The following is a 27,208-nucleotide window of genomic DNA, read 5'->3' on the forward strand; positions in this document are numbered from 1 at the left end:
CAAATGCTTCACTGAACGTTAACCTGAAAGTAAAGTAAATCATGATAGCAATTTATTTTTTAAGACAACGGTAGAAATTAACAACACTGAAAAATCAGGTTTCATTTTTGTAGCTATGAAAGCTAGAAGATGCTTATAGTATGTCATCATTGCTGTTGGATTAGGAGCAGTTTGTGGGGAGGCGCGGGGAGCCTGGAAAGGCAGGTGAACTGGGGGGTGACCCGCAGGCGGGTTTCAAAGGCAGCCCCAGGCTCTGGATTCACAGGTCACATGTCCTCGGGGACACGGTCACTGTAGGAAGTCTTCCGCTAACTTGTTGAATTCACCTGCAAAACGTAAATGCAGGTTGTGCTTGCCTTCTGGCATCAGATGCAACCTAAAAAAGAAAGATTATGGTTAATGGCACATCCCTTAAAAACCTGTTACCCTCCCTATTGTTTCATGAAAACCTCAAGTGAGAAACTGCCCTGGTTTTCTTTCCATCACCTCTATTAGGAAGAAAGTGTAAGGTACATCTTATGAATGGTCCCAGAAGAGAGACGTAACAGTGACAGAGCACACACACTGTGCTTGGAACTGAATCAGGTAAGAAATAGTTTGACTGCAAACCTGACAGAGTGGGAGATGTAATTGGTGGTTACCTAAGAAAAGAATTCTTTTTAATAACATTGGTCTTGAGAGAGAGGGTTGGAAAGATGATAAAAAGATGAAGTGTGCAGAATCCACTGGATTGGAGCCTCTTGGAGTATCTATGTAGTGGGAAAACCCAAATCAGAATTCACAGCCCCCGTAGGCCTGTTGTTCAAGGTTCCAAATCACCCCGTCATTTTGGAGGATTGAGCAGGTCTGCATACAAGCCACCAGACAAAGGGTAAGTAAATGTTCCTGAAGCTTGTGAGGGTGGCAGGAACCTGCATTAGCCACCCACCCTTGGCTGTGCAGCTGTCAAGACACCTCACCATCCTCGGGAGGCTTCTTCCTTTCAACAGGGCTTTGGTCAAATGTGGCTGGTCTGCAGTTTCTTTAATAAAGGCAGACTTCTGAGTTACACATTTTATTTATTGGCTATAAAAGTGCAGACAATAAGTTTTAAACAAATTAAAGGTTCTAGGATATAAGCACAAGTCTGACTTGTTCTGTCCACAATACAGTTAGACGTTAAAAGGACTACACTGGGGCAAAATGCCAGTTACTGCATTTCCTGCTTCTCTGTGCTTTCCACGGGGTGGGGAGCTGAGAGCTCTAGGGACCTCAGTGAACATGAGGGAGGACGCATGGCAAGAGGGAGCTTGGAACAGAGCTGTCCCTGTGCGATGCTGGGCCTCCTGCAACCAACCACACGGGGACTGGGGGTGTGTGAGGGAACCCAGACTATCAAGATCACTGGCTTGAAAGGAGGATCTGTTGCTGGCATCTTTCTGAGGCCCTGGGGAAGGTTAATAACGCCACTAACAATAACCAGGGCATTTCCAAGTCAACGTTAATGCTATTCAGGAAAGTAGTATGAGCTGCACCACCCCAGAGAAAGGACCAGCTGCCCTCCAGAGGGACGGGGCTCACAGGGACAGTCACGGCCTCTGTTCTCAGGAGACAGAAAAGAACCAACTGCAAGGATGCTGGCAGTCACAGAAGGGCATGTCTGGGATACCTTGCACCTTCCAACGTGGACCAAGCTGGAGCCTGAAGCAGAGACCCACCCTGCCAAACCTGCAAGTCCTCCTGTGTGGGGAGCCAACCCACTCCTATTATTTGTTCAGACGCCCAAGAAGGAAGGAGAGACAGCAGCTGCGATCCCGTCTTTTAGCCTCAGTGCTGTCTGTGTTCTCCCAGTAGTAATCTCAGTCTCGGGAAATAAAAACTGGGCTCCTCGTTAAAAATATGGGAGCCCTGTTCCGAGGCATCTACATTCAGAACTGCACTGGACTGAGGATGGGCAGACAGAGGGACGGACAGACAGATGGATAAATGAGGGTATGAATAAGACAGCTCTGCTCCTTGATAGCTGTTGGGATCATTTCGGGGTCCTCAACACAGCCTTCCCTGAGGTCTGATACAGAGGTCACTATCCCTGACATGTGCTCCTCTTGGGGCAGCACTGCCCCGGACAGGTATAAATACGGGGCTGCCAAGGCAGCGTGGCCACTGCTGCTGACCCAGACTCTCACCCAGTTAACAAAGGATCAAATCACACGCTCCTGGAGAGTGGTGTTCAAACAATCACACTTTCCAGGAAAACGAGTAGGAAATTTCCCACTGCCAGACACACGGCTCAGCTGGAGAGGATGGACCCCTCGGGGGTAGATGCTAGATCCTATTTGCTGGGGCAGGTTCCCCACTGCATTTGGCACCTTTAGAAAAAGAAATGTGACTCTAGACCTTTTGAGGAATTCAAGTCCCTCTAGTCTCCCTCCACCTCTCCTGGACAGTCCTTGGACGATGCTCCCTACGTGCTAGTGGGCGAAGGAGTAACAGGCTGAAGGCGCTGGCTATTATGGGGGCAAGACAACCCAGTCTGACCAACGCAGGCTCTTTACCAGCAAGCGACAGCATCTCCCTGAACCACAGCTGCTCACCTGGAAAGTGGGGACAGTAACAGTGTCCACCCCAGAGGGTTATTCTGAAGATGAAATTATCTCTGGGCGCACAGTAGACACTTAAGACACGTTTGCTATTCGTCCATTATTCTATCTGTACTGTGCTTCACAATGTAAGCAAGTCGTTATGAAGGTTCCAGTTATGTACAGCGTACCAACAAAATGTTCCAACTTGGAGACAGTTTATTTACGTTTGCTGGCGACCACAATCCACCGCAGTTGGAAAATTCTTACCTTAAAGAGATTTTAGACCTAAATGTAAGGCCAGACGCTATAAAGCTCTTAGAGGAAAACATAGGTAGGACACTCTATGGTATAAATCACAGCAAGATCCTTTTTGAACCACCACCTAGAGAAATGAAAATAAACGGGACCTAATGAAACTTAAAAGCTTTTGCAGAGCAAAGGAAACCATAAACAAGACGAAAAGACAACCCTCAGAATGGGAGAAAATATTTGCAAACGAAGCAACTGACAAAGGATTAATCTCCAAAATATACAAGCAGCTCATACAACTCAATATCAAAAAAAAAAACCCATCCAATCCAAAAATGGGCAGAAGACCTACACAGACATTTCTCCAAAGACGAAATACGGATTGCCAACAAACACATGAAGGGATGCTCAACATCACTAATCATTAGAGAAATGCAAGTCAAAACTACAATGAGGTATCACCTCACACCAGTCAGAATGGCCATCATCAAAAAATCTACAAACAATAAATGCCGGAGAGGGTGTGGAGAAAAAGGGAACCCTCTCGCACTGTTGGTGGGAATGTAAACTGATACAGCCACTATGGAGAACAGTATGGAGGTTCCTTAAAAAGCTAAAAATAGAACTACCATACGACCCAGCAATCCCACTACTGGGCGTAGACCCTGAGAAAACCATAATTCAAAAAGAGTCATGTACCACAATGTTCATTGCAGCTCTATTTACAATAGCCAGAACGTGGAAGCAACCTAAGTGTCCATCGACAGATGAATGGATAAAGAAGATGTGGCACATATACACAATGGAATATTACTCAGCCATAAAGAGAAACAAAATTGAGTTATTTGTAGTGAGGTGGATGGACCTAGAGTCTGTCATACAGAGTGAAGTCAGTCAGAAAGAGAAAAACAAATACCATATGCTAACGCATATATATGGAATCTAAAATAAAAATGGTTCTCACGAACCTAGGAGCAGGACAGGAATAAAGATGCAAACGTAGAGAACGAACTTGAGGACACGGCAGGGTGAAAGGAAAGCTGGGACGAAGTGAGAGAGTGGCATGGACATATACACACTATCAAATGTAAAACAGCTAGTGGGAAGCAGCCGCATAGCACGGGGAGATCAGCTTGGTGCTCTGTGACCACCTAGAGGGGTGGAATAGGGAGGGTGAGAGGGAGACGCAAGAGGGAGGGGATATGGGGATATATGTATATGTATAGCTCATTCACTTTGTTATACAGCAGAAACTAACACACCATTGTAAAGCAATTATACTCCAATAAAGGTGTTAAAAAAACGATTTTAGAAAATGTCATGGGTGAGATTTGTCTAGAAAGGATGAGCCCCCCCTTCCCCCCACTGTGAGACACCAGGACCCGGCTTTGTAAGGATGAGGCTGGACCTGTTTGGAGTTAATCCTGGAAACTGGCCCTAAAGCGGTTCTTGAGCTGCCTGCAGTCAGAGAGGAGGAACTAGAAACAGCAGCTGAGGAGGGGGGGGGGAAGGGTCATCCGGGCAGCTGAGGGGGGTGCGTCCCCCTTCCTTCGGTGTCTGCCGGGCCCCCTCTCCACGGAACCGGAACGAACCTGCTGCCAGCACAAGACTGTTCACTTCGCGCCCGCAGGGGCACACCACCCCCCTGCCCACCTTGGAGGTCTGGGGCCATCTTCCCACCGCTGGCCAGTGGACAAGGCCAGGAAGCTGCAGAGCGAGGCCCCTCCTCCCTCCTGTGATCAGACAGAGGCCAGCACCTGACCCACGACCTGGGGAACCCAGGCACCCTTAGCGCTACCACCACCAGGCCAAGACCTCTGAGGACAGCTCCTGCCAGCTGCCCTCCACCAGGGATGGGTTTACGTGTCAACTTGGCTGAGCCACAGGTGCCCAGACATTTGGTGAGACATGATTCTGGGTGTGTGTGTGAGGGTTTTTTGGGATGAGAGTCACATCTGAATCAGCAGACTGAGCACAGCAGACTGCCCTCCCCACGTGGGTGGGCCTCATCCAATCAGTTGACGGCCCGAATAGCACAAAAGGCTGACCCTCCCCTGAGCAAGAGGAACTCCTCCTGCCTGTCTTCAAACTGGGGCACTGGCTTTTTCCTGCCTTCAGACTCGCACTGCAACATCAGCTCTTTCTGGTTCTCTGGTCTTCAGAGTCAGACTGAACCACAGCATGAGCTCTCCTGGGCCTCCAGGCCTCCAGCTGCTGACTGCAGATCTTGGACTTCTCAGCCTCTGTAGCTGCACGAACCAATGCCTTACTCCCATAGTAAATCAATCCTCTCTCGCTATAGATATATTACATGTCCACACGATATATAAATACGTGTGTGTGCACACGTACAGCTGACCGAGGGCGATGCGCCTGACTGCCCATCGAGCTCTACCCTGCTGTCTCCTGGGCCCCAGACCACCTACACCCACACCAGCATTCCATCCACGAAGGCAGCTACCGTGTGCCGAGTTCTTATTCGTCTGAACTTGCACATACATCCCCATTCATTCCTCAGAAAGTTATCTGAGATGACAGGCATCCCCATCCCCACGTGACACACAGGAAACAGAGGTACAGAAACACGTCCACCTGCTTACGAGCACGATTCATCACCAGCACCGCCCCCCCCCCACCCCCGGTCCATCTGAGCCCCTGCTGTGCTGTAGCCACCACGGCTGCAAATGCTGCTCAGGGCCCCCAAACCCTGACTCTGGTCTCCAGGCGCGACTCCGTTTCCCACCCCTCCCCTCTGGCCCACACAGAGCCCAAGGCCCCACCTCTCTGCACACGTGGACTCCGGCCCTCGTCCTCTCCTTCCGGGTCTGTTCTCTGGCCCCAGAACCTGCAGGTGGACTCCACAACACACTTTCCGGGCCTGAGTCACCACTCAGGGACCCCTGCCACCCACAGATGTGGCCGTGCGATGCTCGCATTCTTCCTTTCACTGTGTACCAAGTGCTTTGAGGCTGAACTAGACCGCGTCCGGGACAGAGGCTGGCCTGCTCACTGCTGCTAGTAAGGTGCCAGTAAGGGGCCGCGTGGCCTCAGAACGGTGAGTAAGTGGAGGAGCAGAAAGAGACAGCTAAGCTGTGCCCGGAGGCTGGGTGGCCCTGGCCAGGCAGGGAAGGGGCAAGGGGCTGGTCACACGTAGCCGGGTCTGAAACCAGATCCTGATCTCTGCTGGGCCCCCAATTCCTGAGATCTGAGAACCTCCTCAGAAACGTAGTGTTGTGGGCTGAGCCGTGCCCCCCAGTTCGCATGTTGAAGTCCTAACCCCAGTACCTCAGTGTGACCGTGCTTGGATATCAGGTCTTTAAAGAGGTATTATGTTAAAGTGAGGTCACACAGGTGGGCCCTAATCTAATCTGATGGGTGTCCTCATGAGAAGAGATCAGGACACAGACGCCCACACAGAGGGACGACCGTGTGAGGACACAGGGAGAACATGGCACCTGCACACCAAGGAGAAAGGCCTCAGGACAGACCAACCCCTTGCCACCCTGGTCTTGGACGTCCAGCCTCTAGACTGTGAGGGCCTCAACGTCCGTAGTTTCAGCCGCCCAGTGTGCGGTCTTTGTCACAGCAGCCGGAGCTGACGACCACGCACGGCGAGCACCCCGTGTCTCCACTGCAGCGCGGTGGTCACACCCTCCGTGAAGCCCCACCCTCTCCTGAGCCAGATCAGCCCTTCTGCTTCCAGGGGCCCGTCCACGCCAGCCCCGGAGGGTCCGAAGGGCGCAGGCTCTGCTCGGCGCCAACTCTGACAGCAAGCTGGGTGGCCCCGAGGACCAGGCGTGCTCGGCAACTGGAGGCGCTCAAGCAGAGGCTGGCTAGACAGGCAGGCGGCGGCGTCAGTGCTGTGCGATCTAGGAGGGAGGGCTGGCCGAGCGGGGGATAATCACAGCGACCACTGTCTTATGCTTTGTATCTGGGACTCCTGCAGAAGAGTTTGTTAGGAGGAAGGGCTCAACTGCCTAAAAACAAAATCTAGTCACTGAACTTGAGTGATCTCTGAGGTCTCTGTCTCCAGGAGATGCTGTGGTTCTTCTCCAGCAAAGCAAACAGAGAGAGACAAATTGTCACAGGCAGACAAATTGTCACAGGTGGGCAGCACCCACCCTGCACTCGGCCCCCTTCCAGGAAAGGCATTTGTTTCACACCTGATTATCTATTTGTAGTACAATCTTGAGCGACACACTTGTGCCTTTAATTCTTTAATCATAAATGTACCTGGCAGGGAAATGAAACCCCAAGTTCGTCAGAAGCACCTGCACTCGGAGTTGCCCCCCCTGGGGTGAGAGGCCTGTGCACAGATTCGGAGGGCGACCTTGGTGCTCAAGGAATCAACCCTCTTTTTGTGGGTCCAGAATTAACCACCGTGTTTTAGGTTCACGCCCAACATAAACGGCTCTTCTGACAGAGGAAGGGAGCAAGTGTTAACACTTTACTCTCAACTCATTTTTTCCAAAGAATCCTGCTGTAAGAAAATGACCTTCCATAAGAGAGTGTACTAAAACCATTAACATCTGAATGGCAAGGGAATATTTTTCTCCCATATTGATGTATTCTGTTGCTAGGAGATGGGTCTGGAACAGAATTCCTAAATTAAACTTTCTCGCAGACTTTTACTGAACCTGGCTCTCTAAGGGAACACACTGCATTTATCACGAGCCTCAGTGTGCAAAAACCTGTCATTTCTGAAGTTAGAAGACAATTAACCAGGTCAGCAAGTATATAGTACAGGCATCTTACCATCATATTAAAATAAGAGTATGTTTATGAGAGGCAGCTGTGCTGTGCGGGGAACGCACTATATTAGGAGGAAAAAACCCTCGGATTTGTCGTTTACTAGCCATGCAACCTTGGAAGATTACTTAACATGTCTCAGCCTTGATTTTCTCATCTGTAAATTGGGACAAAATCTTTTCCCATAAGGTTGTTGTGAAGTATGTAATCATATGTGAAATGCCTTTTAAATATAAAATGCTCTTTGAACACAGGAATTAGACAGGAATTGGAGGAATGCTATTTTACTGCAGAATAAGAAGCGTGTCTCCCACATTTAAAAATTCTCTGAGACATTTGTTAAAATCGATCACGGAATAACTAGTATGATTAGGAGGTAGAGGAGCTGTTTCTACTCTCCCTGCTGGACCGTGGGGACTCTCAGCTCAGGGACCACCACTGACCTACCAGGCTGGGCTGGCCTGCAGGGCATCAGAATCGGCTCATGGAGGGTCAGGGTGGGGTGGGGTGGGGGAGGGTGTTCTTAGGTCACTAACAACGCCAATTTCCAAAGAATTCTGTACAATTCCAAAGACGTCCTGAGTAATGACAGCAGCTCTGGAATTCATATACAGTCTCTGAAGGGATCAAGGCTCACTTGGGTGTTTATTTTCCAGGAGGTTTGCTTAAAAAAAAACAAAGCCAGGCCACTAGCTCCTGGTCACACCCCATTTTCTCCTTTAGGATGTGCATCACTGCATATCAAGGAAATTCTGAGCTTGCCCAACGTGGAATTTTCATCTTGATATAAGCACCAGCAGAAGCTGGCTCCCGTGTCAGCCAAAGTATTTAAATTATAAATTTCTGTTCCATATAAAAACAAATGGGATTGAAGAACAGAATTTCTGCTGACATGTCTTATTCGGTTCTCTGGTGTCCCCAGGCTGGTTGGCAGAAACGGGGCTACACAGACAAGGAACGTGTCTCTGCCATTTAATCAAATGGGCCACCAACACAGCTGGCTTGGCAGACGCTGCTGTTTCGTGATTCTGAATAACAGGTTCTCCTCTGATGTGTACATATTTAAGGCTGAAATAACACGAAAAGTTTACAACATAATTTTAAGTGGGGGAAAAAGCAGGAATCAGAGTTGAATATGATTGTATCTATGTTAAAAAAACTAGAAAGGAGTAGTACACAGAGATGCTATTAATGGAGGTATTTAAATGGATGGTAAGCAACAGGCGATCTGCTTTCTTCTTTTGATTTTACAAACTTTCTTTACTGGGTGAGTAGTGCTTTTATAACGAAAGTTCCCAAATGATAGGTGACTGTTTAGCTTGATGTGCTGCAGCCCTTAGAGCTCCTGCCCTCGGATTCCAGGGCTCCTTGGCCCCCTGTTCCCTAAACACAGCAGGACTGTTGGTTCACACGGGACAAAAATCCCTCCTCTCGGGCGGGATGCCCCTGAAAAAGCCAACCCTCATGCTTCTTCTCTTCCTAGAGCTTCTCCCGTTTACCTCCCAAGCCCCCAGGGCAGAGTGCTGGCTCACGCCGGACTCACCGTGACCCCTTCACGTGTTTGTGTATGAAGTCGGCATGGAAGCTCGGGACCAGAGGATCCTTCTCACCATGCACGATTAGGGTGGGGCACTGAACCAGGGGCAGCAGGTGCCGACAGATGTTACCTGAAAGACACGGAGACTGTTTTCCCGTGACCCTCCCAGGGGTGCGGAGGTGCAGAGCGCGTACAAACCTCCCCCACCCCCACCCCCCCGCCCTTAGCATCTGTCTCTACGAGACTGGCCTGGATCAGTCGGGGTCTGAGTGCCTTCCAGCTCTAACATTCTTTGGGTTTCCTTTTCTGTTTCTCTCCTGGCTTTTTTCTTTTAAGCTCTTCTAGTGAACAAGCACTCTTGCCTGATTTAAATTCATAATTCATGGAAAACAGTAGTTAAAACAAACAAAAACCCTACAAGTCTCTATATTACGTGGGGCCGTTCGCTGTCTGCCAAACGATGGTAGGCGCTTGCTACCTGAAAAGCTCCTCCCTTGAAATAGTGTCTTCAGTAGGGCCCTAAGGCCCTCAAGCCTGTGTCCCTCACGGTGAAGACACAACTGCAGCTGTGCAGAAGCTGCTGTCCATCCATCCCGCCCCGACACCCCTGACAGAGGCCCTCACCCTGATGTGTGACAGCATTTCTCAGGCTCACATGGCACAAGTCAGGCTCCACTTCCTGTCCTGCCATTTCCTGCTGGGGAGATCTTGGGGGTGCCCTAACTCCATGAGTTTTTTGGCCTCTCTCGGTTGATCAGGGACAATCATACATCCCCGGGGTGGCTGTACCACTAAGAGGAGGCGCCCTGCTCCCAGGAGGCACCCCAGAGCTCGCCCTGTCCTCCCCAGCTGCCCTGAGAAAGCCGGGGTCCCTGGGTGCTGTCCAGGCAATGGCTCCTCCCTCCTCTTGGGTGGGGGTCACTGCCTGCTGGCCCTGGGGGGGCCGCACCCGCCACTGAGCAGCCCCGTGGCGATTAACGCCAGTGTTCCCGAGCCCACCCCGCGTGTCAGGAGCCGTCCCAGTGACTCGGCACCTGTGAGCCACAGGAGGTACAGGCTTTAACTCATACAGTAGGTACAACTGCTCGTAAATCAAGTATTTTTACAATAGTAGTGGTTAACTTTTTACTAAGCACTCACCCTGGAGTTGGTACTGTACCGAAGCCGAGCGTACGTAACCTCACGTGACATAACCTCACATATGATAATACATATAAAACCTCACATATATAGCCTCATGTATAGTATATAATCTCACATAAAATATATATATATGAAGCCTCACATATATAACCTCACATAGAATATATATATAAAACCTCACGTATGTAATCTCACATAGTATATAAAACCTCATATATATAACCTCACATAGTATGCAAAACCTCACTTATATAACCCCACATACTTTACATACACGTGTGTATGTATAAAAACACCTCACCTCACCTATATAATCCTCACAGCAGCTTCCTGGGGTAGTTGCCAGTATCTCCAGCTCACAGACCCAGAACTGCTGCTCAGAGAGGCTAAGTGACCTGCCTGAACCCACTCAAACGGCAGCCGCGTGGCAAAGCCAGACTCCACCCCGGGCCTGACTCCAGATCTGGCGATCAATCCCTAAACTGAACTGAGCAGCCAGAGCCTTGAGTACAAGAAAAGGGCTCCTGTCAGAGGAATCAGTACTGAAGGGAGATAAGTTTGTTAACAGCCTTGCCGTAAGAGGATTCATACATTTCCAGATTCTCTGTATCATGACACTTTCTCCCTCGCTTTCTCTCTTTAATACACTGCATTTTTTAGAGTTTTAGGGTTACAGCAGGACTGAGTGGGAGGCAGAGAGCTCCCACGTACCCCTAACCCCACACACGCACAACCTCCTCCATCGTCGATACCCCGTCAGACACTTCTTACAACAGATGAACCTGCACGGACGCACCATCACCTCCCTGAGTCTGGGGCATCCCCCGGGCACACACTCTTGGTGGACACATTTGGTGGGTCTGAACAAATGCGTAATGACGTGGATGCAATGATGATATCATACAGAGCATTTTCACTGTCCTAAAATTCCTCTGTGTGGCTACTCTAAGATGTGTGCAGTGGGATCTCGTTGTTGTCTGGCCCATCTTTTATTTGGGTTGTTTTCTTATTGTTCAGTTTTAAGCGTGTTTTGTATATTTGGATACAAGTCCTTTAGCAAATATTTTCTCCCAGTCTGTAGTTGTCTTTTCGTTCTCCTGAAATACATTTCAAGGACCTGTTTCTATGGGTGGATACTGCATTTGAACAGGATATACTTGCTGTTTTGAACTTAAACCAAAAAAGTAACATTTTCCAATGTCCTTCTCATTATGAAAGTTTTGACAGATGACTCATTCTGGAAATGATTACTGAATAGACCAAACTGGTGCCTGAATCACAACAACTTTGTATCTGAATGTGCTTCAAGATTAGATCTTACCTAGTCTCGATTCTTCTAGCAATTAGAAAAGTGAGAGACTACAAATGTAAATAGCTATAAAAAACAGACTTTAATTCAGAATTTCTCTTCAGGATGTCAATTCTTCCTGTTACTGGAAACCATGTTAATTTTTCAGATAAAGACAGGAAGACGTCTGTCACAGCTAAAGCGACACAACTCAGCTCGGAACTTGGGAAAGGACTGAATACTTTCTTCCTCATACTAATTCTTCTGGGGCTGAAGGTCATGACAGAGAATCCCTCCTTTTCTGTCCTAGTAACAGAAGATGTAGTGGGGTGACACCTCTAAATGTGAAAAAGAGAAAATCTGGTGTCTGTTTTCTAATTACCCATCCTGGAATTAGAAAGTGAAGAGTATCTGAGGCTTCTGGAGAATGATTTTGCCATCATACACACAAAGGATTCGAAGGAAAAAGAACAGTCTGCTATGAGAGACTCAACAATGTGACCCTTTGTACACATGGTCTGTCTCTGGTGCAAGGCGGGTCTATCACACAAGAACTCGCATTGTACATGATCACCAGCACCCTCTGTTCACACATCACTGTGGAAGGACAGTGGGCGAGCGTGTTAATCCCCGAGGAATCCTCGAGCATCTGGGGGACTCAAGCAGCCTCTCTAATGAGCAAAGGGACCGTTAAATAGCTCATGTAACCTACCATCTGGAAGATGCTTAAACTGTTTTATGCCATCCACCCACTTTTCACAGGTTCTGGCAAAGTAGTCGAACCCATAGAGGGCTTCCAGAGGCTTTCTTGTTCTCTCACTCCATTTAGACACGTCTCGGATACCTGAAAGACAGATGTGTGGGCAAGAATGGGTTTAGTCTCAGACTGGAGTTCATCCGTAAATACTCCAAGCGCAGTGCACTCAGAGCTGCGGCACTGGCTGTCCTGCCAGCTGGGAGTGTTCCCCCAGTCTCCACGTGGCTCACGCTGGCTTCGCCCAGGTCGGCCGGGCCTTCCCCAACCCTGCCCTCCATCACTCTGCTCAGGGCTGGTCACTTTCAGTGGCTTCTGTGTCCGTGGTGAGGGCCAAGTGCTGGGTCCCCACCAAGATGTGAGCTCTGTGTGTGGGGTTTTGCTTTGTTTTGTCCCCCACTGTGGCCCTCAGGCACAAAAGAGGGACCAGTAGATTCTTACCAAGTGAATGAAATTAGATCTAAAATTAATGCTTTCTGTTAAAGGTATAAGATAAAAGCAGACATTCCCCTAATTAGGGTCATCTGAGTGAAAATGACATTATTTATAACAGGAGTTATTTCTGAACTGCATTTATGTACGTTGAGAAATGCACACACATCATTCATTCTCATTTCTGCCACTGAAGGCACATGGGTGTAACTACTAACTACAAACTCTATTACAGATGACTCTCTGTCAGGAAAGGAAATAATGGCTAAACGCCGCCTTTAAAGTGAGCTGCCGTCTGAGGCAGGCGGACCCTGACAGACAGTGCCTGCCTTTCACTTGCTCACTCTTCTGAACCCGCAGACGGACGCCCAGGGTTGAGTCCAGAGGCTGAGGACGCTGAACTGCTCCTCACAAAACTGAGAAGACTCCAGATGGGGTCAAGGGCGGGGTTGGTGGGGAGATGCAGAGAAGAAGCCAGAAAATGAAGAGGTGGCAGGAGACCTGCGAAGAAGGAAGAGGAGAGAGGGGCTGGCACGACGGCATGAAGACGGCCCGTGAGAAATGCCCCAGAGATGGCTCTGCCCTTGGCCGTGTAGCAGACCACACCCTCGGGAAGGCCCTCTTGCAGTGGAACAACTAGCTCTCTCATAATATACAATTTTTGTTGCACTGCTGGAGTTTGCAGTAATTGATGGAAACTAGAGTGTGTATGTGTGTGTGTGTGTATGCGTGTGTGTGTGTGTCTGTGTGTAAGAGAACCCTGAAAACAGAGCGAAGAGTGGTAAGACCACTCAAAGGCAGGGTTGCTTCGGGGGAAGGTGACTGTTGGCTGGCGGAGGGAGGACACAGCTGAACCTGAGATGGAAATGGCCCCAACCTGGTACCATCCATAGTTCCCAAGAGGAGCAAACGGACATCCTCTCTGAAGGAAAGTGTTCTCAACTTATGCTCACTGTCTTTTTTGTTTGTTTTCAGATTAAGAGTAAGCAAATATCCACTCCTCATCAAAGATCACAAGGCGGGCTTCCTTGGTGGCGCAGTGGTTGAGAGTCCGCCTGCTGACGCAGGGGACACGGGTTCGTGCCCCGGTCCGGGAAGATCCCACATGCCGCAGAGCGGCTGGGCCCTTGAGCCATGGCCGCTGAGCCTGCGCGTCCGGAGCCTGTGCTCCGCAACGGGAGAGGCCACAGCAGTGAGAGGCCCGCGTACCACAAAAAAAAAAAAAAAAAAAAATATCACAAGGCAATCAGAACCTTTGTAAAGATAACGAAACAACTAGAAAATTGGAAGAGAAAGCTTAAGAAATTTTGCAGAGCCCTACACACAGAGACACGGAGGTGAATAGAAACGGGGAGAGGGAAATGCTCGGTCTACAAAGTTCAATCAGTCCCCAAAGGAGGAGATGGAGGAGGGACAAGAGGGGGAAGGTGGAGGCGGGGGGGGGGGGGGGACTCACTGTCAGAGGGAATCAGCAGGTGACAGTGTGTCTCAGAACTGATAAAAGAATCCAGACAAAAGTTAAATGTAGTCCAAATAGGATAAACAAAAAGAAATCCAACACGGGGTAGTAAAACAGAAGTGTACCAAAGAAAAAGAGAAAATCTGAAAAAGGGCCAGAGATCAGACATATCACTCCAAAGGAAGGACAGTCAGACCCACACAGCAGGTACGGAAGGCAGAAGACGCCAGAACAGCAGAGAAGATGCGCGTCCACTTCTATTTCTGTACTTATAGCCAAACCGTGTTTCAAGAGTGCACGCGAAATCAACATTTTTAAGTAAAAGCTGAGTTGACTATTACCGGACCTGCCCTTAAAGAACTTGTGAAGAACAATTTCAGGGAGAAGAGAGAGGGCCTTAGAAGGGACACGTGAGGGGGAAGGAAGAAAGGTGAGCAAAGAGCTGACAGACGCGTCGGCAAACGTAAGAGCAGCTCAATGTTACAGGTCATTTATGCCTCAACTAAAAACTCACCAAGGCAATGAGAAAATAAAACATTGTACCATTTCCTCACATGAAAATTGAATAGTTCTGTCCAGAAAGAAAGCAAAAAGACAAGTCACACACTGGTAACACAACTACTAACACAATGACTAACCAGCAAGGAGTTAGTAATCAGGTTACTAAAAACCAAAAAACAAAGTAACGCTGCACCTCAGTAACGTCGTGCTCATATCAGAAGTGCTCTACGCTTGAGGTGGGTGGGGTCTCCTGGGTGCTGGTTCTGTTGTTACACTTCCTAACATACACCTGTGAAACATACTGTGTTATTTACATGTATCATATATTACACAATAAAAATTTAAAAACCAGTAAAAAGACACAAATAGGTAAAATACAAAAGAAGAAATCCCAGTGGTGCATAAACACATGAAAAGATTCTCAATTTCATTAGTAACAGGAAAATGCAAATTAAGACCTCCGATAAAATACCATCTTACACCCATTTGGCCAGAATTAAGAACTCTGATAGTTCCAAGTTCCTGTTGAGGATCTAAGCTAAGGTGGTGGAAGTGTAAGCTTCTTTTGCTGGAAAATGATCTGCCACCTGAAAGCAGCACGTCTGCAAGCACGGCGCAGCCACCCCAGCACGGGCGTCCTCCCCAGGGAGGTCTGCTCACACGCTGAGCACGCACCCAAGGATGCTCACAGCAACACTAGGAGGAAAGAGAGGGAGGATAAAGTGCAACAGGTGTGCCCAACAGAACGCCACGCAGCAACGTCACGAATGAACCTCAGAAACGGCGTTCTAAGAAAACTGTGGGTAAAAAGTGAGTCACAGAAAATGCCATATAGTACGAAGGCACCCTGTTTAGCTCAAAAACAAATAAAACTAAATTATGTGTCGTTTAGGGATATGAATGTATGTGACGATAGTGTCTTCAAGACGGCACATGGATGGACAACTCAGGCTGGAAGCAGCGCGCAGGCCAGCAGTGACTGACCTTGTGCTCCTTGGTGGGTCCATTCACGTCGCAGGTGTTGCCTTATATGGGTCAAATATTATACAGTTAAACTAAAAATTCAGCTATGAAATAATCAAAATAAAAATATTATCTATTATATGCTTGACATATTTAATTTATAGAGATGCTATACATATATGCATTATTTATATAAAATTAAGTATATAAAATATTTGTTTTATAAATATACATTGTTTTACAGTATATATCCTATTACATAAGATACATGTTAAAATACATATTTTAAAGTGTATTACCTTGTAACACATTTAAGAAGGAGCGGAAGTAAACGACGGGATGTCCGCCTCAGTGAGGAGGCCTTCCCGAGGAGGGTTTTGTTTCTTAGTTCTGTTAAGAAAACACGCTGACAAATTGGGGCAATGGAGGCTCAGGAGCAGTGGCGACGCAGGAGGGAAGCCACAGCGGGGCCGGGCATCATCACCCACACACCTGCTGTCACCTCCTGAAGAGGAACAGAGGGGCCGAAGGCTGGAGCCAGGAAAGTGGGGGAAGCCTAAGTCAGTTGCACTTTTCGCCCCAGGGACCCCCAGATCTCAGTGCGCCGTCCTCTCGTCCTGCGAGCCCAGTGGTCTCAATTCGGGCAGCTTGCTGGGGGCTCCACGACTCCTGAGTTGCCACAGCTGGAATGCCTGGTGGGCGAGGAGGCCACCAGTACAGGCCTGGGTAGCAACCGCAGGCCGGAGGGAAGCACCCCTCTGGGTCCCCAGCAGTCACAGCGCCGGTCCCCTCTACCAGAGCCTCAGCCTTACACCAACAGGCAGTGGGCCAGGTCTGCCCACGGGCTGCACTCTGCCAGCCCCTGTTCCCCGTCTCTAAAAATCCTCAGAGATAAGCTTGAAGGACAACCTTAAAAAGTGTGACTAGCACAACAATTCTTTATCAAAGTATGCGGGTTCACGTTTGAATACAATGTTCCCTTCCACACTCACTACTTGAAATGAGCCTGGAAATAACACTTCATGTCAACCCCCTCCTTCCTTGAGGGTCACTATCACAGTAGGAAATGTAAATACGAACTTATTAGGCTTTTCCTGACTCATATAAAGTGTCACTTCTGGAAATAGGAAACTTGAAAATACAGACTAGTTAAATTGCATTACTCTCCTGAGAACTCACCACCTTCCCACATTACAGCCGAGGAAACGGATGAGACATGACTTGTCAACTCACGTCAAAACAAGGCCTGAGAAAGGTCGGGGGAGAGGAGGCTGCTCTCCAGGTGGAGGGACTTACCCCGATAAATCTCCTCATCCTGGTCGGTCACGTAGGCGTTGGCCCCCCAGATCACCATCTTGTTGATGTAGGACGGGTATCTTGCAGCTGCAATGAGGGCTGTTATCCCACCATCACTCCACCCCAGCAAAGAGACCTTCTTAAACTTCAGCATCTGTGACAAATACCACGAAATGCACAGCGCAGGTTACGGCTCCTCGCCGCCGAGAGGGCTTGATGATCCTCAAGTATCAGAATCGACACAGCTGTGGTGTGTGGAGTGTCAACTGGCCATTAAAGAAAAATCCTAGAGTCCACCATCTGACGACATAAATGCTTCTCTCAATTAGTTGTGGTGCAAATATGATGGTCATAAAAACCTAAGTACATAGTACTGTTTTGACTGATGAGGGGACTACATCTCCTGGTTGGATAAAGTCTCAAGGAACCAGAAACAGTGGAGATCAGCTGTACTTGGACGTGACAACGTGTGTGCACCCGTGCAGGTCTGAGCGAAGACTTTGAGGACAGGTATGCAGATCAGAGAGGGAAACGGGAGAGTCGCTGCATCTGGTAAAGCCACTGACTGCAACTATGGGAAGAACTGGCTACAGGAAGGCCGGGAAAGAATGATGGTGGTTACACTGGTCTTCGGGTGATCAGCCAGGCTCCGAGAGTGTGTCTGACAGGGAAGATGAGCATCTCAGAGACGCTGCCGAGAAGTGAACACTGAATGACTGGGGAAGTTTAAAGAAGTAACGAGTATCAGTCTAAGACATCTGCTGACGGGACTCTAAACTGGTGTGACTACTATGGATAATACTTTGGCACTATCTCGTAGAATGAATATCTGCATCGCCCGTCACTCAGCAAGTCATCTCCTAAATGTGCACGGAGCTCTCACACACGTGTACCAGGACAGGTCCGGGAAGTCCACACCAGCAGTGTCTGCAATAGCAAAACATGAGCGCCACAAGTCCATGCACAACACGATGTTCACCGCACTTCCGTGTACAACTGCATGCACACGTGCACACACACACACACGGCAGCTTAGAAATGATTTAGCCAGCATCAGGAGGGGGGAGTTAAGACACAGTGTATCCATACAACAGAATACTAAGTGCCTATTATAAAACTGAAGTAAATTTGTATTTATTGGCATGGAAGTAACTCCTTGATCAACTGTTCAATGAACAGTAAGCTGGAAAATCATCAGGTATAGTAGGATGCCATCAATACAGAACTGTGTGCTTATACATGTAATAAGATTGCCCAGAAAGGCAGAGCCTCAAAGTCTTGGTAGCAGTACCTCTAAATAGTTAGATTGTTTGATATATCTGTTTTCCTCTTTATACCCATCTGAACCCTGAATTCTCTATAGGAGTCACGTGGTATTACCCTTGAAGAAACAACAAACAAAAACAAAATAAATGAAGACAGGCCCAGCCACCCTCCTCCTCTGGGCTCTTGCCTAAGAGACCCACCTTCATCAAATCAACAGCATCTTTTGCATCCCTTTCAAAAAATTCTACTGGGAAATCTCGATCTGGGGGTCTGGAACGTCCGTACCCTCGGGGATCCCAGGCAACCACCGTGAAGAGCTTCTTATTCAGGTTCTCAATCTGAGGTCCAAAATCAGTCTCTCCACTCCCTAAAAGTAGTCACTTGGTTACACTCCAGTAAATGCTTTCATTGTTTCAAGCACACTACATCAGAAGCAGAAACAACTACAAACTTAAAGTGACTATAGTTTCTACTCAAAGTTAGACCTCAGCTGTAAACAGCAAAGCAGCTTCCTTTCCTGCTGGAGTTCAGACCTACCCTCCACCTCCCCCTAGTGGCTACTCTGAGAAGGACAGAGGTCCTGATTTTTCATTTGGTCCTGTATCATTTCAGCACGTTTGATCTGTCTTCAGCTTATTCGTGCTTTTTATTTAAAAAAAAAAAAAAATCATGAAACTTCACAGAAATAAACTTACTGATACAACATGCTTCTGGGTTATTTTTTCTTTCTTTTTTTTTTTTAAAAATGACTGTTACAAGTGAGAGAGGTCTTAATAATATGTGTAGACACATGAATGAGATTTGATCCTAGTCATTCAAAGCAGAATTCTAAAATCCCAGATGTCTTCTACTAAGCTAATGTGAATAGCCCTGAAGGTTTTATTTTCTGGTTATAACTAGAAACCAGAAAATTAAACTAAAACACTGAAATGAGGGGGGAGGGAAGGGTGTGGAGGGAAGAAATCAAGTTAGGTTGTTTCATGACAACTGTATGAGCCAGCGCATGTTAGCAAGTAGAGCCACGCTCTCAGGCCGGCGGCGGGCCTGACCGGCAACCCCCAGCCTGCCCACACGGTCATGGCCACCGTGTGCACAGGCAGGGTTGTCTTGTGTGGTCCACACAGTGTGGAAGGCCAGACTCCCAAGGAGCCCAGTCCAGGGGCAAGTCAGCATCTCATTTCTAAGCTCTGCTTGATTTCTGGGGACTCATAGCTCAGGTCACAAATGGATACTAAATGTCTCGCTTAATAAACGGGCGATTATTAGAAAATGTCTTTCAATGCTGCAGGATCATTTAATGTCATCAAGGATGATGATGTCACTCTTCCTAACAAGATATACCTTCCTCAGCATCAGGTAAATCACCCAGAAAACCCAAGCTGAAAACGTAACTGGATTTCCAGCACACGTCTACTGCTCTGACATCTCAAGCTTCTCTCATGATCACTGAACTGGAGGGTCTTCCAGGGAACTGTGCTGAAAGAGGGGCAGGAGGTGAGAAGGTGGGAAAAGGCAACAGTATAACTGAAGACCAACTGCAGAAACAATAATACCTGGCACACAGGTATACATTTGAAGACCAGTGCAAAGACCATTTGAATACTAAAACCTTAATGAAATTACTTTAAGGAATAGTTACCAATATATGATACCTGAGAAGGAAACGCATGAACACTGGTTGCCCATGGGTAGGGGAACTGTGTGCTGGGGGACAGTAGTTTAGGGGAGAAACTTGCTGTTCGATTTTTGAATCAGGTTAATGTTTTACACAAGCAAAAACTAAATTGCCAAAAGCTTTTTATACCTGGATAATGACAGCAATACTGAAACAATGGCAAACTGTTCATTGCTTTAGCTCTACGTCAGCCATTGGAGTAAATATGGTCCTCCCTTACAACAGCTCGAGGGAAGAAGATACTCGATACTACCTGGACAGAGACGCGTCAATAGCTACAACAGTGCCACCATCAGCTGAGGCTACATCGAGTGGAACCATCATGTGACTGAAAAATTTTAGCATTTTACTTTTAAGAGAAGGAAGCAAATCATAAGGAAATAAGTATATACTGGGATTACTTAAATTAAAAATAAAACAATACTAAAACCCTTAAAACACAATTTGAGATGCCCTGGGATCACTGGAAATTCTCCCCCACCCCGAACTTTCTACATCTAAACTACTCATCTATATGAGGAGATCGCAACCCACCTGGCTTTACCACGCTCCGTTCACGCCAAACTAATTCCGACCTTCAAAAAGGCTTTAAGCCCAGTTTTGTTCTTAGCTCTGATCTTGGCTGAACATATAGTCAAGCACAACAGGGCAATCAGTCCAACTTTTAGCAGCAGAAGTCTCACATCCTGGAACCCCTCAATTCCAGGCAAACTGGGCCGCTGGTCACCCACTCATCTCCTTCCTTCACCCATCCCTTCTTCCCACAATGCTTTCCTTGACCCGTCATCCCTCTAGGTTGTAAGCAACTACACAGTGTTGGACTTGCATGGGAGAAAACTGGGTATTTAAAGGAATAAAAACTGCATAAAGTAGAAAGGTTATCTTTCTACATCACCTAAAATTGACTGTAGCAAGTATTACTTAAAGCATCTCGGCAAAGCACTAAAGTTAATCATCAAGCCTGGGCATCTGGGATTGTGAGCGCAGCACAGATGACACAGCATGCAGAGCATTCGGTAAAACCTCCAGACCCAGCATTCCTGGGAGCAGCAGGACAGCGTGCTCTCCACCTCCAGTCCGCAGGTAGTGCAGGTGGACGCCGTTCACAGCCACTTTGGCAGAGGTCACAGAGGAGCTGGAAGAGAAAAGCCCCATCCCCAGAGGAAAACTACTGAGCAGCACAAATGTGAGGACAAAGCCAGGCTTTTATACACGAATCGGCTGCAGTACCCTCCCCAGGTCCCTCGGATTATTCTGATAACGTGCTTCAGTTTTCCAGACCTAGAAAGGGACCCGTGTGTTTCCTCCCCACCACACTGCAGATCTGGGCTGCGTCTCCATGTTTGAACATCCTACAGCACCAGCTCAGGGCTTAACCCACAGAGGCACCGAGAGGCCTGCTGAAGTCAAAGCCACCCTACAGGCCCACGCTGGGGTGCCAAGGTGCAGGCTGATGCGGGAGCCCCCGCCGTGGAATGCCAGGTGGGCACCGGCACAGACCCTGGAGCCACTCGTCTAGGCCTCAGCAGGTCCAGAGGAGGCACCTGGACCTTAAGCTGCGTTGGTGGCGTTCCCAAGGATGAGGCTGGTCTCAGGGTCCAGGGGGAAGGCCCTGATCCCGAGGCTGTCCTGTAGGCATCTGGCCTCTCCATTCTCCAGCCAGCCACATGAGGGCCCCCTGGTCAGGAATGCCCGTCTGCACCAATGTGGCCAGACTGGTTTTAAGATGTTGAAATGTTTCTGCGTTGACTGTTAGATAGGCAGGTCCATATCAAAGCCCTCCCCACGCCAGCCCTCCCTGGCCCAAGACCTCCCACGCTGCAGCATCTAACCGTGTGCCACCCCAGGGGCTCTGCCCTGGGCAGCGTCCTCAACTGCTCTCGCGGAAGCTCCAGGATGGCAACGTGAGGGTGTACACCAACACGGCACATACAGGGCCCTGCATCAGGCCCTAGGAGCCTCCCATCAACTCCCCGGATGGCTGCGGGACACGCAGAAGGGACGGGAAGGCGTGCCAGGACAGATGCTGGAACAAATCTGCCGGATACAGGCACATCGAGTCTTAACACACAACTTCTGGAAATATGACAGACCTGAGTGGTAGTAAGGCCTGACATAACTACTGATACGAGCTCGTCATCTACAGAAATATTACGGGAGGAGCAATAACAGCAGCACCGAGCCATGGTCGCGTCGCACAGACCCTGCTGTTACTTGTAACATCCTGCTCCTCGGACAGCTCCAGAATCAAGATAAAGGCGAATAAGGCTCCACTGATAGAGTCATTTCAGGAAACGATGGTTTCCTGACACATCCATTCATCGGCAAGAGAAAGCGTCGTCTGCACACCCTCAGGGAGGGGGGAAGCTGTCAGACGCCTGTGTTCAGCACAGGAAACGAGGCAGCTCCCCAGACAGACACAGATGCCCAGCGCTCGCTCAGCTCAACTAAGGGAGACTGTGCACCTCTATCACTCCTCGTGCCCTCAAGGTTCTCGAGAGGCCCCCTTCCCAGCAGTGTGAAGGACATGCTTGAAGAGGCATTTTGCACAGTGAAGATGTCATGTATAATGAGGCCCCCCCCCCATCTCTCTCGAGGTCCGAGCCACTGGGTTTCACAACCAGGGGCTGCTGGCTCTCAGGCCTGTACCCCTCCAGGGCCGGGCTCACACGGGCTTCCCTTTCGTGGCCAGTCCGAAGTCTCTCCAGCCAAAGGCCTTGGACTTCCCTCTGTGCTCTGCCATATTGGTGTTTTGATTCCCCATTCCAAATTTCTTTTCTTCTAATTATCCCCATCCCACATTCTTCTGGCTGCCTAAGAAGATAGAGATAAAACCTGGCAGTCTAGAATTGGGCATGATGGGAGCTCAATGGCAGGGAAGGGTTACTAGGGCGGAGGACTTTGAAGGTGGCTTCAGAGAGATGGAGAGATTCTATCAGGCTTGGGTGGAGGTACCTGGAGCAGACTGAAAAAGCAGCATCTGAGATGAACTTCCAAGATGGGTACAACTCTGAAGAAAGAATGTGATGGGGAGGGTGCTTGTAGAAGAAGAAATGGCATGACCAAAGGCCCAGGGGTTGGGGACACACGTGGGGACCGGGCAAGCTCAGCCTGGCAAGAGCACGGGGGCGGAGAGGGAGCAAAGGTTGGGGCCAAGTGGGGAAGGGGTTTGCAGCCAGGCTATCGGGCAGGAAATGTGCCTGGCGTTCTGTCACCAACACCTTGTCTGTCGTCACACCTGAGGGACCTGCCATTATCCACCAGCCTACGCCTGGGGTTACTGGAGGCTCCCAAAACCTTGCATCCATCCCCAGGTTGGGGAAACAGGACAGAAAACTGTTGGTGTACAAAAGCAAATCAATTTCAAACATAAGAAAAAAGTTTTATTTGAAAAAATAATAGTTATCGAATTATCTTCCACATAAATATACTTGAAAGAAGTGTTGCATTTTCCCTCCAGCTTATCAAAGGGCTCTCAGATGAGTCAGGCCTCCGTTAACATTGTTAAAAGAGCGCTGAGACAAAAGCAGGCTGCAGAGGCCAGGTCTTGGAATGGCCCTGACATGGGCTCATCACTTTGAACCCCATTCAGGACACCAAATTTTCCAAACTCTCAGGTAGGAAAAAGGATAGAAAACTTAAAGAAAAATGAACCCCTTTCTCTTGGGCTGTCAATTTCTCCCTCCCATTAATCACTTCTCTAACCCAGGTGTTCTTAAGCAGGTGTGTTCATTACAATCACCTGTGGAGTTAAAAATACACCTGCCTGGGGCTTCCCTGGTGGCGCAGTGGTTGAGAGCACGCCTGCCAATGCAGGTGACACGGGTTCGTGCCCCGGTCCGGGAAGATCCCACATGCCGCGGAGCGGCTGGGCCCGTGAGCCATGGCCGCTGAGCCTACGCGTCCGGAGCCTGTGCTCCGCAACGGGAGAGGCCATGACAGTGAGAGGCCTGCGTACCGCAAAAAAAAAAAAAAAAAAAAAAAATACACCTGCCTGGGACAATCCTGGGAGACCCACTCAGTAATTCTGGGGTAGAGCCGTGGCATGTGCTTTCTAAAACACCGAAACTGAAATATTATTCACTCGTTCACGTATATCCTGAACCCCTACTTTGGGCTGGGTGCTCCATGTTGCCTGGGAGGTGGCAGGGAAGACAGTTCAATCTGCAACCAGCAGTACTACGCACTTTGCCAAGTATGAGGAGACGCTGGGGTGCACGCAGCAGACAACACGTTCACCACACCCTCAGCAACACCTACACAGCTACACGCTCGGCCCCTTTTTACGAGAGCATTTCCTGTCCCCACTATACCAGTGGGACTCAAACTTAGATTTGAATCATCTGGCAAACCTTCAAATCTCCAGATACCCAAGCTGCATTAAATCAAAATCTCTGGGCTGGGACCCAGGCATCTGTAGTTTTTAAATTCTCCAAGAGACTCCAATAGACAACCGAGGTTGAGAAACATTGTATTGAGTTAATTTCTTAGAGGAGAGAAGAATCCTGTCTACTTTTTAAAAAACAGCCTGCAGGAAGGCCTGCTCAGCCGAAGAGCCCAGATCCTGCCTCACTTTTGTCCTGGAATCCCTCCTTTTGGGAGGCCGGACAAGCAAGTTTGTGGAAGGGAAGGGGGTCAGGAGCAATACAACAGCAAGTACTTCCTGATGAGGGAGCTGAGCTGCCCCCTCCCGTCAGGAGGGAGAGATCCCTGTGGGAGCAGGCAAGAATGTAACCAGCTGAGGCAAAAAATTAAACTAGAACTAACATACAGTTTAACTGTTAAACTAGATAATGTCCTCTGATAAGAGCTTACTTATCTCATTCATTTTGCTGTGTGATGTACATTAGACTCCACCTAATTTTACCGCTGAGGAACAGAGCTTAGGTAACTGGCCCCAGTCACTCTGCTGGTAACTTGCAAAGCCAAAATGAGCGCCTGAATGTCGACACCTGGAATGTCACACTTCCCTTAGAAATTAAAATGGGGGCCACCTAATAAGTCCTCCATATTCTCTGTACCTTGTATGTTCAGCTATTTCTTTTGTACCTTTTTTCCAAAGTAACCATTAGCTACAATAAAGCATTAGCGATGCCCAGGGCTTGGATTAACATGAATATGGAGGACTTATTTTTACATCTTTTATACACTGTATTATTATTTAGATATTCATATTTGTATTGTTATTAATTGTAACTACTAATTACTTAACTCCTATCATGTCCCAGGCCTTTTACACTCATTGTCTCAAACCCTCGGAACGATTCTGCAAGGCACGAGGCTTAGAGAGGGTAAACAGCTCGCTCCTGTCGATGCTTTTTCTGTAACCTCGCGGCTGAACAGTCCCCAGCGGGGCTCGGCACCGCGGCCACATTCACCCTGACTGCTGGACAGAAGGTGAGGCAGGCGCCAGGGGCAGGCAGGTCCCTGATGCTCAGACAGAACCTCCCCAGGTTGAACTGGAAAACATCTCTCTTCAGGCAGGCTGTTAGGTTCTGTAAAGTTATTAATATTGTAAATGCACGTAACACACAATTTCAGGTGGAAAAGGCTTTCCTGCCCAGGCCTTGGGATAAACCACTTTGCAGATTATGAAATACAAAGAGTCAGAGTTCCAAACAGCAGACTTACAGGGAAGGTTTTGGAATGCAACTCAATTGTAGGTGAGGCACCCGCTGTTCTGAAGCAAAGGTCTTACAGGAGTGCTTTTACCTACTTAACACTGGACTGCCTTCTTGTTTCCAGATTAACCAACACCACCGCTTGTTTTCCCCATCACAGGTCATATCAATTTGCAACTGCATTTATAAAACGGCAGTTGAAAATCCAGAGAAGCCTGTTTTTCAGAGATATTTCAGGAGGAATGATTTGCACTGCTAAGTGGATGGGGCCTTCTTGCAATCATTTAATAACTTATCGTAACCGATACTGGTGCCATCACAGGAACCCCATTTCAATCCCTTTCTGCAAATGGGACACTGGATAAATAGGCATTTTTCAACGTTGACTTACAGAGCTGCATGGTCAGATCTTTCCTTTCTCCTTCCAAATGAGAAGCTTCCCAACAGGTGAAGTTCTGAAGGCCAGGTACCTTCCTAGTCATGAGTGGAACTGACCCAGCTCACGAGGGTGTGTGTGTGTGTGTGTGTGTGTGTGTGTGTGTGTGTGTTCACGCTGCATATCCTGCGTACTCTCCCTTGAGACCGACAGCACCCACTTTTAAGACTGGGAGTCAGAGACGGATCTACTTTTCTTGCTGCTGCTGTATCTCGAATCCTGTGCGGGAGGGCATGTCACAAGACAGAAAGGCAGATTCCTGGGCGTCTCCACAACCTGTGCCCTCAGCACCTCGGGGAGCCATCTCTCCGCTTCCCGAGGTGATTCTTCTGCACATTAAAGCTCGAGGCGGGCAAGTGGGGCGAAGGAGACCCAGGGCCTTGGGGCCCGCGACTCCGAGAGCTGATGGGGCGCAGGCACTGCCAGGCTGGCCTGACAGGAGCGCACGCGAGCACTGCCCGCAGGCGTGAAGGGCTGCGCGGAACGCGGGCCGGGAGCGAGGGTCTCCCACCGCCGGACCCTCGCCGCTCCCGGCGCCGCACCTCGGCCCAGCGCCCCGCCCCGCCCCCCGCGCTCGGGTCACGGGTTAAAGGGCAAGGGGCCGGGGAGGCCATGACCACGCGTGTCCTCAGCCCGGCCCCTGGCCAACGGCTCCCCTCACGCCGCCGCGAGCGCGCGGACAACGACGCGGGGGCTCCCGAAGGGGAGCGGCGCCATTACCTGAACGCAGCCACGGGCTCAGCCTGGGGAACGTGGATCCCGGGCTTCAGCGTGGAGAGGAACAACCGCAGCCGCCGCGCGCCCCAGAGGGCCTGCGCCGCCGCCGCCGCCGCCGCCGCCATGGTCACTGGTCGCGCTCGCGCCGGAAGCGCGCATGCGTTGGGTCTCCCGGCCACCCTGAGCCCGCCCCACCGCGCCGCCCCGAGCACGCATGCGCCGGGCCCCTCGGCATCCCTGAGCGCCCCGCGCCGCGCCGGAGGCGCGCGTGCGCGGGGTCTCCTGGCAGCCCTGAGCCCGCACCTGCCCAAACGCCCCGAGCACGCATGCGCCGGGCCCACAGGCAGCCGTCGCCGCTCGGCGCCGGGTCTGGACTCACGGTCCGAACCCCTTGGCTTCTCGCTGGTCCCTGACAGGAACTGGGTTCGCGATCCCCGGAGACGCCGGCACAGAGCGTCTTCCCTGGGTGCCAGCTCTGGCTCAGCCGGGACCGGCGTCTCGCCCTCACGGAGGAGTGGGCCCGGGGCCGCCGGCCTGGCTGCTGACTGGGATGATGGGGTT

The 27,208-nt window shown here is 49.4% G+C and overlaps 1 protein-coding gene across 1 annotated transcript; it reads right to left on the reverse strand.

Moving 5' to 3' along the window:
• Positions 1-29: 29 nt before the first annotated feature.
• BPHL (biphenyl hydrolase like) lies at positions 30-26,788 on the reverse strand. Its single transcript, XM_032647506.1, has 7 exons — positions 26,651-26,788; positions 20,905-21,008; positions 18,399-18,565; positions 16,933-17,086; positions 12,240-12,371; positions 9,103-9,226; positions 30-376 (listed from the first exon to the last, which is right to left on the reverse strand). The coding sequence occupies exons 1-7, from the start codon at positions 26,770-26,772 to the stop codon at positions 289-291; spliced, it is 891 nt and encodes a 296-aa protein (XP_032503397.1). The 5' UTR covers positions 26,773-26,788; the 3' UTR covers positions 30-288.
• Between the last annotated feature and the right edge of the window lie 420 nt (positions 26,789-27,208).

This window comes from Phocoena sinus, chromosome 11 (genome assembly GCF_008692025.1).
Source record: "Phocoena sinus isolate mPhoSin1 chromosome 11, mPhoSin1.pri, whole genome shotgun sequence".
NCBI lineage: Eukaryota > Metazoa > Chordata > Mammalia > Artiodactyla > Phocoenidae > Phocoena > Phocoena sinus.

Coding starts and splice junctions, on each gene's coding strand:
- BPHL (XM_032647506.1), bottom strand. CDS start 26,772: ATGGCGGCGGCGGCGGCGGCGGCGGCGCAGGCCCTCTGGGGCGCGCGG. Junction 18,566..20,904: donor GCTGCTCCCAGGAATGCTGG/GTCTGGAGGTTT, acceptor GACTACTTTTAG/GGAGTGGAGAGACTGATTTT. Junction 12,372..16,932: donor GGATGAGGAGATTTATCGGG/GTAAGTCCCTCC, acceptor TCTGTCTTTCAG/GTATCCGAGACGTGTCTAAA.